Consider the following 14,611-nt stretch of genomic DNA (forward strand, 5'->3'; position numbering starts at 1 on the left):
ATTATACTTCAATTAAAAAAACTTGTGAAAATAAAAAAAGAAAAAAACCTTTCAGATAGAAATCCTTCCATACAATATCACACAATTCTCTTCCTTAAGCTGAGAACAGTGAACCCAATTTCACCCTTTTCTTGATGACTAGGGTCACTGTTGCCTGTAGAGTAATGGCTTCAATGGTTATGATCTCTCACTACTGAGTTGTGTTTTTTTTGTTTTTTTTTTTACTTTTTATGTTTGCTTTTTATAGCTTTTCTGCCACAGTAATAACTGTTACTTCTTGCTGTTGTCAGTGGGTCTGCTTCTAGCATTGATCTCTGTACTTCTAATTTGTAGCGGGCTAGGAAATCACTTTGGCTGTAGGCCACCTTTTACTTATTTGTTGAGTTTTGATTAACTATAGCTATAGCTGTATCAAGTAAGTCACATGTGTGAAGTATGTAATCATGTCACAACAGAAAGTCAGGCAATCTTTTCTTTTGTAAAATCTGCTAGAGATAAAAGAATTTAAAAGTTTTATTATCTCTGTTGAAAAACAGTTCCTTTTGCCAGGATGACTAAAAACTTTATATATCCCTTTATAAAATGACAGGGAAGAGGCATCATTTACTAGCTACTGGCAATATGGCAGGCTCTTCACATACTTTACATAAATTTCCATCTATCCTTGCAAGAATCACAAATGATAGCTATTATTCCCATGCTGCAGATGAGAAAGCTGAAGCTAAAACTGGTTCAATAGCAAACTCAAGATCACAAAGCTAGTATGTGCTGTTTCTGAGATCTGACACCAGCCTATTAGATTCTCAATCCTGTGAGCTTTCCACCCTGCCTGTCAAGTAGAAATAATCACTGTTTACCTATCATAAAACCCAGAGGCAATAATAACAATAATCATGACTTACTGTCTCCAAAATTCCATGAAATAAGCACATAATAATTAAGAGGAATCCTAGGGCTTCTTACTCTGGCTAAGATGGAGTATAAAAGACCAGGTAGATTCTTCTAGCTTAAACAGATAAAAAATGGACAAAATAGATGAAACTATAATTTTCAGACTCTGGACAGCAGGAAATGCAGGAAAACCTGCAGATCCAAGAAGCTCAAGGAGCCCCACACAAAAGAAACATGAAGAAAAGGACACCAAGGTGCACCATGATAAAATTGCTCAAAACCAGTGATAGAGAGTAAATCTTAAAAGGAGGCAGAGAAAAAAGGCAGAGGGGCAAAAATAAGAATGACAACAGATTTCTTGTCAGAAACAATGCAAATGAGAAGATGGCGGAGCAACATTTTTTGACTACTAGAAGAAAAAAACCCTGCCAGTATGTTTTTCAAAAACCAAGGCAAAATAAAACACATTTTAGACATACAAACACTGAAAGTTCTGTCACCAACAGATCCACAGTTACAAAAAATGCTAAAGAAAGTCTTCCAGGTAGAAAGAAAATAATACTAAATGGAAATATGGATGAGGAATACTCAAACTAGTAACCATATGGGGGGCACCTGAGTGGCTCAGTTGGTTGAACGTCCAACTCTTGATCTCAGGGTCGTGAGTTCAAGCTCTGTGTTGGGCTCCATGGTGGGCATGGAATCTACTTAATACCCCCCCCAAAAAAGTAACCAAATGTGTAAATATGTAAAATTTTTCTTATTATAGTTGACACTTTAACAACAGGGTTTGAACAGTACTGGTCAGTCCACTTACATGCAGATTTCTTACAGTACTATATTCTTTTTTTTTTCTTTTTTAAAGATTTTGAGAGAGAGTGTGTGCGTGCACAGGGGGAGGATCGGAGGGAGAGGAACAAGCAGACTCCATGCTGAGCATGGAGCCTGATGTGGGGAGGACATGAGCTGAAACCAAGAGTCAGATGCCTAACCAACTGAGCAACCCAGGTGCCCTTCCTTATGAGTTTGTAAATAACATTTTCCTTTCTCTAGCTTACTTTATTATAAGAATACAGTACATAACACACATTACATACAAAGTATGCATTAACTGACTGGTTATTGGTAAGGCTTCTAGTTAACAGTAGACCTCAGTAGTTAAGTTTCTGGGGAGTCCAAAGTTATATGTGGGTTTTCAACTATGTGGGGGTCAGCACCCCTAACCCCCACACTGTTCAAAAGTCAACGGTATTGAATTCTCTTTAATATAGAATTGACTTTTAAAACAAAAATTACACTGTATTGTGAACTTTACAAGACATGGAGAAGTAGAATATACGATAATAGTACAAAAGCCTGCAAGGAGAGATACAAATACGCTATTGTAAGATTTGTATGCTATACATAAAGTGCTATCTTACTACTTGAAGATAAATTGGGATAAAGATATATAACCATACACCTTCAATAAATTACTAAAACAGTAAAACAGAGTTATAGATAAAAATTACAGCGGGCTGAATACTGGCCCCACAACGATGTTCCTATCCTAATCCCTGTAACTATGTTTCCTTACATGGTAAAAAGGACTTCGCAGATGTGATTAAAGATCGGAAGATGGGGAGATTATCCTAGATTATCTCGAGGAACCCAACATAATCAGTCACAAGGGCCTTAGTAAGAGTGACACAGAAGGATTAAAGTCAATAGTAAATATAGAAGCAAGAAGTCCAGGGCCTCCAGAAGCTGAAAAAGGCAAGGAAACAATTCTTCCCTGAAGCCTCCAGAAAAGGAATAGGGCCCTACTGACATTCATTTTAGATTTCTTATCCCCAGAACTGTAAGAGAATAATTTTGTGTCATTTTAGGGCTATTGTGTTTGTGGTAATTTGTTATAGAAAACTAATACAGAAGACATCGATGATCAGATTGGTGAGAAAAAAGCAAGACCCAGATGCCTACAAGAAACCCGCTTTAAATACAAAGACACAAATAAAAAGGATGAAAAAGTATATCACTTTAACATTAATCAAAAGAAAGCTGGAATGGCTATATTATCAAGGTAGATTTTAGAGGAAAGAATATCACTAGGGATCAAGGCGATAATTTCATAATGACAGAGGAACCAGGGGAGCCTGGGTGGCTCAGTCGTTAAGCATCTGCCTTTGGCTCAGGTCACGATCCCAGGTTCGTGGGATTGAGCCCCGCATTGGGCTCCATGCTCGGTGGGAAGTCCACTTCTCCCTCTCCCACTCCCTCTGCTTGTGTTCCCTCTCTTGCTGTCTCTCTGTCAAATAAATAAATAAATAAATCTTAAAAGAAAAAAAATGATAGAGGAACCAATTCATCATAAAGACATAAGAACCCTAAATGTTTATGCACCTAATAACAGTGCTTCAAAACAGACGAAAGAAAAACTGATAGAACTGCAAGGAGAGACAGACAAGTCTGCAGTCAGAATTGGAGACTTCAATACCTTTCTCTTAATAAATAACAGAACAAGTAGGAAATCACTAAGGGTACAGAAGACTTGAATAACCCCAACTTGACCTAATTGAAATTTCTGTAGCATCCAACAACAGAAGAATGCATATTCTTTTTACCAGAATGCATATCCTTACAGAGGAATACACATTCTTTTCAGCAGAATGTATATTCTTTTCAAATGCATAAGGAACATTTCCCAAGACAAATCATATGTACACCATAAAACAACTATAATTTAAAATTATTCAAGTCATGCAAAGTATGTTCTCTGATCACAATGGAATTAAAAACTAATAAAAGAAAGATATCTGAAAAACCCCAAAATTCACAAGCTAAATGATATACATCTAAGTAACCCAACAAGTCAAATAAGAAATTAAAAGGGAAACTGGAGTTGAAGGTTTATATGGGAATTCTGAACTTCTTCCAGAAGTCTTTCTTTAGGTCTAATATCTGAAAAATTTTTTTGAAGTAAATTAGTAAATTTAATTCATTATGAATGAATGAAAATGAAAACACAACCTATCAAAATTTGTGGGATTCTGCCCAGGTTGTACTGAGAGGGATATTTATAGCACTAGACACCTGTAAGAAAACAAGAAAGGCTTCAAAGAAACCACCTCAGCTTCCACATTAAAAACTATAGAAAGAACAAAGTTAACCTCAAGGAAACAAAATAACAAAGATTTCAGAGCAGAAATCAATGAAATAGAAAACAGAACCCAAGACAGAAAGACTAATGCAATCAAGAGCTTTTTTGTTGTTCTTTTTTGAGAAGATCAACAAGTTCACCAATATGCGGCCAGACTGATCAGAAAAAAAAGAGAGACCCACAAATTACCAATATCAGGAATGAGAGGATATCACTGATGGTTGATTTACCATTAGAAAATAAAACAAAAAAACCCCAATTCACCATATTAAAAAAAAAAGCCACATGATTACCTCAATAAACTCAGAAGTATTTCTGCAAACGCAACATCCATTATTTAAAACAAGAACAAAAAATAAAAAAAACACCACAACCTCTCAGCAAAATAGGAACAGAGGGACCTTCCTCAATCTGAAAAAGGAGATCCAGGCAAAACCTACAACATCATACTCAATGGTGAAAGTCTGAATGCTTTCCCCCTGAGATCAGGGACAGGCAAGGAGGTCTACCCCTAATTCTGTTCAAAACAGTACTGGAGATTCTAGCCAAGACAAGAAGAAATAGAGGCAAAGATACTGAAATGGAGAAGGTAAAATGGTCTTTATAGCAGATGAAATAACACATGCAGAAAAGCCTAATAAATCTACAGAACAGCCATGAAGAAGTGAGCACAGCAAGGCTGCAGGATACAAAGTCCACTTTAAAACAGATGGTGTTTCTACACAGTAGCAACGAACAAATGGAAATCGAAATTAAAAATCAATACCAAGTACAATGGCATCAAAAAAAATAGGACATAGGGGTAAATTTGACAAAAGATGTGCAAGACTTGTATACTTACAACTACAAAACACTGTTGAGAGAAACTGAAGAAAACCTAAATAAACAGGGAAGCATACCATGTTTACAGATCAGAAACTTATGCTTAAGATGCCATGAGTTCTCCTTACAGTGATCTATAGTTTTAGTCCAATCCCAATCCAAGTCTCATCAGGCTTTAAAAAAAAAGGAAATTGATGATCTAATTTTAAAACTATATGGAAATGCACAGGACTTATAGAATAGCCAAAACAATTTTTGAAAAGAAGGGTAAGGTCGGTAATCAATACAGGTTGGTCTTGGTGAAAAAAAAAAGACCTACATATCAACTGGAAACAACTGCAAGTCCAGAAACAGACCACCATATCTAAGACCAGTTGATTTTTTTAAAAAAGATTTTATTTATTTATTTGAGAGCGAGAGACAGAGATAGCGACAGAGAGCACAAGCAGGGAGGAGAGGGAGAAGCAGGCTTGCCGCGGAGCAGGAAGCCTGACGCGGGGCTCAATCCCAGGACCCTGAGATCATGACCTGAGCTGAAGGCAGACGCTTAACCAACTGAGCCACCCAGGTGCCCCAAGACCAGTTGATTTTTGACAACAGGATCAAGGCAATTCAATGAAGAAAAGATAAAATTTTCAATAAATGGTGCAAAAAAACCAAACTTCTACTCTTACCTACACTACGCACAAAAGGTATCTCAAAATTGTATCATAAACCTACATGAAAAACTTGAAACTATAAAACATCTAGAAGAAAATATGGAAATTCTTGTTTTGACAATTATTTTTTAAGATAAGATGCAAAAAGCATCAAATTCAAAAGGAAAAAATTGATAAACTGTACTTCATTAAAACTAGGTTTTACTCTTTGAAAGACACTGTTAAATGTCAAAAATGAAAACGTTAAGTCCCATCTGAGCAGAAAGCACTACAAAACATGTATCTGACAAAATACTTGTATCTAAACAATATAAAGATTTCTTATAATACAGTAAATACAAAGACAAAACAAGAAATGCTCAAAATATTTGGACAATTCTCAAAAGATGATATACAGAAGGCAAATAAACACGTGAAAATACGTCCAGGGGCACCTGGGCGGCTTGGTGGGTTAAGCAGCTAACTTTTACTTTCGGCTCAGGTCATGATCTCAGGGTCCTGGGATCAAGCCCTAGCTCGGGCTCTGCACTCAGTGGGCAGTCTGCTTGAGGATTTCCTCTTTCCCTCTCCCTCTGCCCGCCACCCTCCCCCCACACTCTCTTTCTAAACATAAATAAATCTTAAGAAAATATGTCCAATATTACTGATTAGGAAAATGGAAATAAAAACCACATTAAGATACCACTATATGCTCATTTGGATGGTACAATTAAAAAGATTAACCATACCAAGTGTGTGAAGTGAAGGTAACTCTCATTCACAGCTGGGGGGAATGTTAAATGGTACAGCCACTTTGTAAAATAGTTCGGTAGTTTTTTTTTTGTTTTTTTTTAAAGACTTTCTTTATTTATTTGACAGATGAGGGAGTACAGAAGCAGGGGGAGTGGGAGAGGAAGAAGCAGGCTCCCTGCTGAGCAGGGAGCCCGATGTGGGGCTCGATCCCAGGACCCTGGGATCAAGACCTGAGCAGAAGGCAGATGCCCAACCAACTGAGCCACCCAAGTGCCCCAATAGTTTGGTAGTTTCACAAAAAGTTTAACATACACCTACCATAAGATTCAGACACTCCACATCTAATTCTTTTCTCAAGAGAAATAAAAGTATATATTCACACAAAGGCTTGCATATGAATGTTAATGATAGCTCTATACATAATTGCCAAAAAAATGAAAACAACCCAAAATCCATCAACTAGTGAATGGATCTACAAATCTGGCATATCCATACAATGGAATAAGTCAGCAATAAAAAAAAAAAAAATCAAACTACTGATTAACACCCAACATGGATGACTCTCTAAATATTTATGCTCAGTAAAAGACATAAGACAAAAAAGAGCATATACTGTATGATTCCATTTGTATAAAATTCTAAAAAATGGAAAATATCCTATAGTGACAAAACAGAGCAATGGTTGTCTGAAGATAGGGAAGGGGAGGAGGGATGGATGGATTATAAAGGAAAATGAGGAATCTTGAAGGTGATGTTCATTATCTTGATTGTGGTGATAGTTTCAGGAGATTATATATTTGTCAAAATTCGGTAATCTGTACACTTTTAACATATGCAGTAAACTGCACAGCAATAATACTCAATAAAGCTGTAAAATAAAGTACTTCGTGCAGTAAGATTTTATGTTGTTTTAAAGATTTTATGTATTAATAACAAACAGGAAAAAAAAATGAAGAACCCAGATTATTTACTTCAGGGAGAACGTACTACTTATGTTGTTCTCTCCAATTCTGAAATGGGGGAAGAACTTAACAAAACCTCAAGTTCCCTGAGGTACCAAAAAATCTCACTCCCCTCCAAAGCACAGAGAATCCGCCCAGCTATAAAAATGTAACAACAAAAAGCAACTAAAAAATAATTAACAACAATAAAACCCTAAAAATGCACAATCACAAGGAAATGCTACAACATAAAGAGAAAGAAACCCTAGATGTCCAATGCTAACTTGAGCTGTTGGGAGAGAGTTCCAACATTTTCATGGCACTGGGGATTTTTATTCTACTGTTCCGAAGGAATAACTTTACTGTTCTCCTATACCTCTGCCCAGATAAGCAGTCTCCTGATCAATCCTTAATTAACAGATGCCCAAGGCAGAGGGCCAGTAACTTAATTATTTATATCAAAAATTATACTGAGTGCTTAACCAAGTATGAGGCATTCATTTAATCCTCACTACAATCCTATGAGCAAACTGAACCACAGAGGACATAGTTAGCTGCCCAAAGACATATAACCAGTAAATGATAGAGCCTGAAGTCAAAGCCAGGCAATCTGACACTGGAGTCCGTGTTCCTTATCACAAAACTATCCTATAGTGCGTTCACATATTAAAAGAGACTTTTTTTTTTTTACTTTCCAACATGCTGATGGTGAAAACTGTATGTTAGCACTATGTTCTTTCCCCTAAGACCCTAAGATGCCTCATGATGGTATCATAAGAATTGGATTAAGACACAAATGACGTAGTTTCAGCCAGAAGACATTTTAAAAATTATTACAATTTCTTTAAAAAGTAGTTTTATTAGCTTAGAAACCACTAAAATGGAATCCTTAAAATAGATCACTCCTTCTGCCTTTATTCAGTTTTATGATTAATTTAGTACCTCTAAATGAAAGTGGTTTTACATATTGAAACATTCTTTATAGGAAAAAGAAATCTATTTGATATTTTAGTACCCAACATTTCTTTTTAAGGCAAATTCCTTTCCTGCAATGTAAGACACTAAGAATTAATTTTGCTTCTTCTACAAAAACGGATAAGACAAATACACATTTCTTACAAAGCAATTTACCTTAAAATAAATCTTTATATTTAGAAAAAAGAACACAAAACTTTTTAATAATCAATGCTGCACAATTATTCATTTTAACTATTAAATGACACATTTAGTTCGTTAATTAGATAGGTACATAGACATATAGTCAATCTTTTATTTTCCCATTTAAGAAATTATTGAACACCTATAGAAGAATTATATACCAGCCACAGTTACACGTGGTAGAGATAGAGCAGGGAACAAAACACACAAAAATCTCCATGCTCTTGGCACTGACATTCCAGAAGGGTAAGATAGACAACAAATAAGAAAATATAGTGTATCAGATGATCAATCTAATGAGACAAAACAAGGCAGGGTTAGGAGTGCAGGGTGTTGGTGGGGCAGCTGAATAGAGAAGCGTGTATTTGCCTTTTAAATAGTCTGTCTTCAAAGATCTTTAGTTGAGATGAGGAAAAGAGAACGTGTAAATTAAGGTGGGGATGAACAGAAATTTGGTTCTCTTCCTTGCCTCATAAGAAAGAATTACGTATAGCAGATGGTAAGATTGAGGGTTAGGAAGTCTCTTCAAATGCAAAAAAGTCAGATGAGTATTCCCCATGTCCAGAAAGGGCTAGAGGAAAAAACCTAAAGGGAAAGCCCTAGATTCTCAAACAAATTTCCTCAAACATTCTGGTAGAAATGAAACATTTTTCAATGATTGCACATATAAGCATTAGACTGTACCAATTTTAAACCAAGTTGTCTCTTGTGTGAAAGTAATAATGCAGATAATTTTATTATTCTGTTGGACTCATTTAATAAACTGCTACTCATCTAAGCCAAAGGCTAAGGGCTCTTCTAAAGTTTTAGAATTACAGAGGAATCAAACAAAAGCCCTTCAGCCATTAAGTACCCCCCCACCCCCGTGAAGAATTCCCTTTATAAAATCCCTGATAAAATGGGTTTCACTGATTGCCACCATTTAAAAACATATACGTCCCTCCTTACTTTAAATCCACACCCGCCTCCCTCAATTTCCACCTATTTGTATTAGTTTTTAGAAATCAAAATTAGCTATCCTCTTTACTCCACCTTTTCAGAGACAGCTATGAATTTCCTTCAACATGCCCAGTTCCCTCAAATATTTCCCATATAACAATGGCAGCTACAGTTTTAAAGATGCATGTATCACTTCATTCACACCTCATCTTAAATCTATGCGTACAGTGGTACAACTTCAGTTCTTCACTTAAATTCTTACCAAACACTTTAGCTTAACAATTAATCTCTTAAAAAAGCAAGTGTTTTCCCCATGTTTTGCGTGTAGAAATGATTTTCTGAATCTAAATGAAGTTCTCGTAAGTCATGCCAATAACTAAGTTATGATTGGCATTATTTACTTATTTTTGAAGGAATGAGCCAGAACAAGCACAGCTATTAGATTAAAAAAAGATCACACAAAGCAACTAGCTTGTTTAGCACTGATGCATAACGCAGGTTTATTCAAGTAGTGGTCAAAAGACCAAGCTAGGATGCTTGTTAGAAATGCAATTCCCAGACCTCTCCAGACTATGGAATTAGAATCTCTGAAATGGGGCCTGGAGATCTGCAGTTTGAAGAGCAACCTATACAATCCTCGGATATCCTGAGGCTTAAGAATCATGGCCTCAAGATTTAAATTGGGTTTTTGCCTCCTAAAAAAGACATTTTAAGTATCTTACCTGTAATCCAGGAATAAATCGACTATCCTTTTCAACCACCAAAAGTTCAGCAACGTTGGCATTGAGAATGGATCTTGTGATTCCCCCTGGCCCAGGGCCCACTTCATAAACATAAGCATCTGTCAGATTCCCAGCTTTCCTTACAATTTTATCTAGAAGAAAGAACGTTTTAATTATCTTAATAAATTTCAATGTACACAATTTAACAATAACCTCTACAAATTCTTATCAACCATTACTCAACTAATCCTTCATACTGTATTTGTCCAATTATTTAACTCTTAACCTAAACCAACATATAGTGGCCATTCACTATACTACCACATCATAGTTGACCTGTATCATCAGTCCCTTAACAAAAATAGGATTATCATGACAAACTTCCTAACCTAAATATAGTTAATACTGTATTTTCTATCTGCTCCTCCACCAAACCAATCAATCAATTCCTACAAACTGAATAGGTAAGCATGCACCATGTCTCTAGAGTTGCCAAATACTGAATATCTGAATAAGTAAGACTAGTTTTACATTCAGAATTTCCAGTGCTGCTAGTTTGAAATCCCAAAGTAAAAAGTGCTGGCAGTCTCATTTTTACCTATAGACATCTAGTTAGTCAATACGGCCACAGCAAAAAGTTCCTAGATCATAGGACTAGCGGAAATTTAGATTCTTGGTCATTTTTAGGAAAAAGTTAAACTTATTAGTAGAGGTGTTTTAAGCTTTGCAAATATGCAGATTGATATGGAAAAAATGTTTTGAATTAATCAACTTCTTTAAGCTAGCGACCTTAAGAAATCATGAAAAAGATTATTGAGGATTCACTGCAACCAATTATCACTTCTGGAAAAACATATAATGGGCTGGTCTTATTGACTGAGATACTAAAATCCAAGTAACTGGGCCTCCTGGGATAGTGGAAATTTAGCCACTGAAAACATACCAGCACTTCTTTGCAGTGTTCACTGAGACTATATAGTACCATTTTTGTATGCTTAAATGCAAAAATAGTTTGTCTTTTTTTAAGATTTATTTATTTTAGAGAAAGAGTGAGGGGGAGGGGTAGTGGAAGAGGAAGAGAATCTCAAGCAGACTCCCTGCTGAGAGCAGAGCCCCAGGCTGGGCTAATCTCACCACCCCAAGATCATGACCTGAGCAGAAATCAAGAGTGGGACACTAAACCAACTGAGCCACCCAGGCGCCCCAAAATAGTTTTGTCTTTTAACTGGTGCTGGGAGGGAATCAGTATATGCTCACCAACCATTCATTTTAGGTGCTTTACATGCTTTCTCACTTTTGCCTCTCACAATCGTTCCAATCCTTCCAACACATTAAGAACTACTATCCCAATTTAACATCTCTGAACTTTTTAATTTCCTTATCTACTGTTTCATTTGTGCAAGGTCATCTAGAAAGCAAATGGGAGAGAAGGGACTCCAGCTCAGGTGTAAATTCTAAAGCAATTCTTCCTCCACTACAGACCAAGGCCTTTTGGAAGGAACAGAATTGATACATTAAGCACAGGCATCATGAATTTAACGCAGAGCTAGTATAGTGGAGAGGTCAGGGGCTCTGCCCGCAAACTTTTCAGGCACGTTCAAATACAATGAATATCAAAAAGGCATGGTCAATCCAAGAAGCATCTGCTCCCACCTGAGCGTCTCACCTCAGACAAGTACTTTAATCTCCCTTCACTTCGGTTCCCAGAGAAGAGGAAATAGCACCCAGATTCCAGAATTTACTCCGGAGAGTGAATAAAGGCTCACACAAGATACTGTAAACAAAGTTTTGTTTTACATTGAAAATATAAAGACCTATATTTTCCATCTTAAGAATGGTGCTTTATACCTACACAATGTGACTAATTACTGGCAGACAAGGCTGGTTCTAGTTACTACTAGAACTAAAGAATTTTAGAGGTGGGTAACCGTTTAACGATCTTGCAGTAAGGGCCTTCCTCCAATTAACAGATGAGAAACTAAAGCTTAGTTAAGCTATTTACCCAAAGTCATATTTCTACTAGCAGAATAAAGACTCCACATCCAAGAAATAAGACATCTTATTGATGGTTTGTGGACTACACTTCATTTAACTGGAAATTAATTTTCTGGGTATGATTTGATCTTTTCAGCTTCTCGAGAGGGGCCAAAATGGAATTAAACAGCAAAACCTCAAATATGGTAAATATTCCAAAGGTGAATTAGTGGACATATTTGTAATACATATTATTCTTGCAACCTCCTTTTAGAAGAAAGTATCACCAAGAAATGGGGGTCGCCGCTAATCCAATGTATACCTCTGTCAAAACTCATCAAACTCTACACTTCAAACTAGTTAATTTTACTGCACATAAATTTTACCTCGTAATGACTTAAAATAGGAGTGGGAATGTAAACGTTCTAAAAATGTAAGCTCCTTGAGGACAGACTTTGCCTTGTTCACTCCCAAAGTGCATCTCCGGCACTGGCACATAGTAGCTTGTCTGATACGTATTTACTGAATATTTGCGCCCTCGAGGGTTCTGGATTCAACAAGTAAACGTTTAAATAACGTAATCCCACGAGTGAAACTTCTTCGACATGTTATTGGAAAACTTCCCGCACTAATTTAAATCCTGGTAACTTTAAATTGCATGAAAAGCAAAACTAGTTACACAAGCAGTGCCCTTTTATAGAGTTAACACGAGATTCGAATTTCCACAGCCGCCTTTCACGATACGCGACCCCTGCCTCCCCTAGTGTTTGCTCTGCGTCTACACAACCTGACTTCACTAGCCCACGGCAAACGCCCGCGAGCACGCCATTCTACGGGCGAACAACACATTCCACGCTTCTCCTGGGCGGTGCTCCGGGGTTCTTACAGCACAAACCGGGTAGAAGGACCTGACCTAAGGCCCGCTGCACACTGCCTGACCCCAGACACCCGCCCTCAGGGTCCGCGCGAAACCCCCGGCCCACGTCCCCGGGGATGTGGGGGAGCACTGAGAAGACAGCCACCTGTCAGCTTCAAGTCCAGGAGAAAATTCTGGGAGAGCTGTTTCGCTGCTTGCAGCCTGAATAATTTAATGATTTCTCGAATCGTGGGCAACGGCGGGAGACGGAAAGTGCTCAGCGTCCCAGAGGTAGCCATGAAGCCTCGCGGCACCTCGCAAGTCTCACCGCGCACTTTTCGCGCAGCTATTAAATCATTCAGGGCGTGGAAGGGTGGGCGGGAGCGGGGAAGCATTAAGGCCCGCCTCCGAGCCCACCTTATTGGTCGGATGTACTCGCCGGAAGCGCGTGACAGACAGGAAATCTAGGCTCACCCAGAGCGCATGCGCTGCGTCTCGCTAAGCGCGGTGCAGGCTGGGTGCGCGCTGCTTTTCGCCCTTGAGGGTTGGAGGATCGGGGAGGGCGGGGTCTCTCCTGGGTGGGCGGTGGCCAGAGCGGCCCTTGGGGGAGACGGGGTGGGCCGGGGCGGGGCCTGGACAGGAACGCGGAGGGGCGGATCAGAGGAGCGTGGAGCCCAGGAGCGCCCCGCGGTGAATTCGCCTGGCGGAGTGACATGTCTGATTCCCCTTTGTGGATAATTGCGGGAAAGCCAATGATTAGAGGCAAAACTATTGGTTGCTAACAATTTTCTCTTATGGTGGATGTTTTTAGAACGTTAGCATTGCAGGTGCCGGATGGCAGGTTTCTAATTTCTTTCAGCCTTAGTTTTCCATCTGTTAAATGGACACATGTACCTTAAAATTGCAGGAACTAAAGGAGGACAGTCGCCTGGTGTACAGATTCAGAACATAGTGCAATGCATGGCATACGGTAAGCCCGTAATCAATGGTGGCCGTTACTTCTGTAATGACCTAGCGGGTGAACGCGGTCAGAGGGATTAAACAGTAGGCGCACAGTTTGCAGTGAGAAGGCCAAAAGTAGAATCCAGTTCTTCTGCCCCCTCTACACGTACCCAATGAGAAAAACCGCCTTGTTTAGAGTTCAGGAAGCGTGTGCACGTATATCAAATATTGCACGTATATCGAATATTTGTTTTTTGAACCTTTCACTAACAGTTTTACGATATAAATGTTACTAGTCTCAGGTTAGAGCGGAAGAAACAAAAACTTAGGTGATATAAGTTAACTGATATTCACAAAGCTAGAAAATTGTGGAACCCAGATCCAATCTAAGTTTCTGGACATGTATGGTTGCTGCTCTTTCTAGTCACCTGCCTTTGCAGTGAGTAGTAGTTGCCACTGCTTGTTTGCCTTCCTAAAGTTTTCTTATTGCCTTGCATGCTCCAATTATTGCACTCTCTTCTTGTAGTAATTGGAAAGGTAAGGATGAAAAGGAAGGGAAATAAACATAATAGTAATAATAGCTAACATTCATTGAGAGTTTCCCAAAGTACCAGGCTTCACAGCTGAGTGCTTTACAACTATTATCTCATTAATTGTTACAAAGATAAAGGCTTAGGGAGGTTCAGCAATTTGTCCTAGGCTGCTCAGCTACTAAGTCGTGGAATCAGGATTTCAATCCACAAGTCTGTGTCCAGGGCCTGCTTTTTAAGCAGTACAGTCAATGTTGAGAAGTCATTTGACTTGCCCAGGATCGCACGGCAAAATACAGAAAGAAG

The 14,611-nt window shown here is 38.3% G+C and overlaps 1 protein-coding gene across 4 annotated transcripts in view; it reads right to left on the reverse strand.

Annotated features, from left to right (window-relative positions):
* The window catches only part of TFB1M (transcription factor B1, mitochondrial), a 73,986-nt gene extending 60,786 nt beyond the window's left edge, over window positions 1–13,200 (reverse strand). For 3 of the 4 annotated variants that reach the window (XR_015726154.1, XM_087865599.1, XM_087865600.1), the window contains exons 1-2: window positions 13,000–13,200; window positions 10,004–10,155 (exon numbers count right to left, since the gene is read on the reverse strand). Coding sequence is in view for 3 of the 4 variants with exons in the window: in XM_087865599.1 (XP_087721725.1) it covers window positions 10,004–10,155; window positions 13,000–13,132 (285 nt within the window). In the remaining variant the exon portion in view is untranslated. The remainder of the gene's footprint in view (window positions 1–10,003; window positions 10,156–12,999) is intronic. The other variant, XM_045805403.2, reaches the window with a different exon arrangement.
* Between the last annotated feature and the right edge of the window lie 1,411 nt (window positions 13,201–14,611).

The sequence above is a fragment of the Ursus americanus genome, chromosome 11, assembly GCF_024610735.1.
Source record: "Ursus americanus isolate L20-20 chromosome 11, mUrsAme1.1.p, whole genome shotgun sequence".
Lineage (NCBI taxonomy): Eukaryota > Metazoa > Chordata > Mammalia > Carnivora > Ursidae > Ursus > Ursus americanus.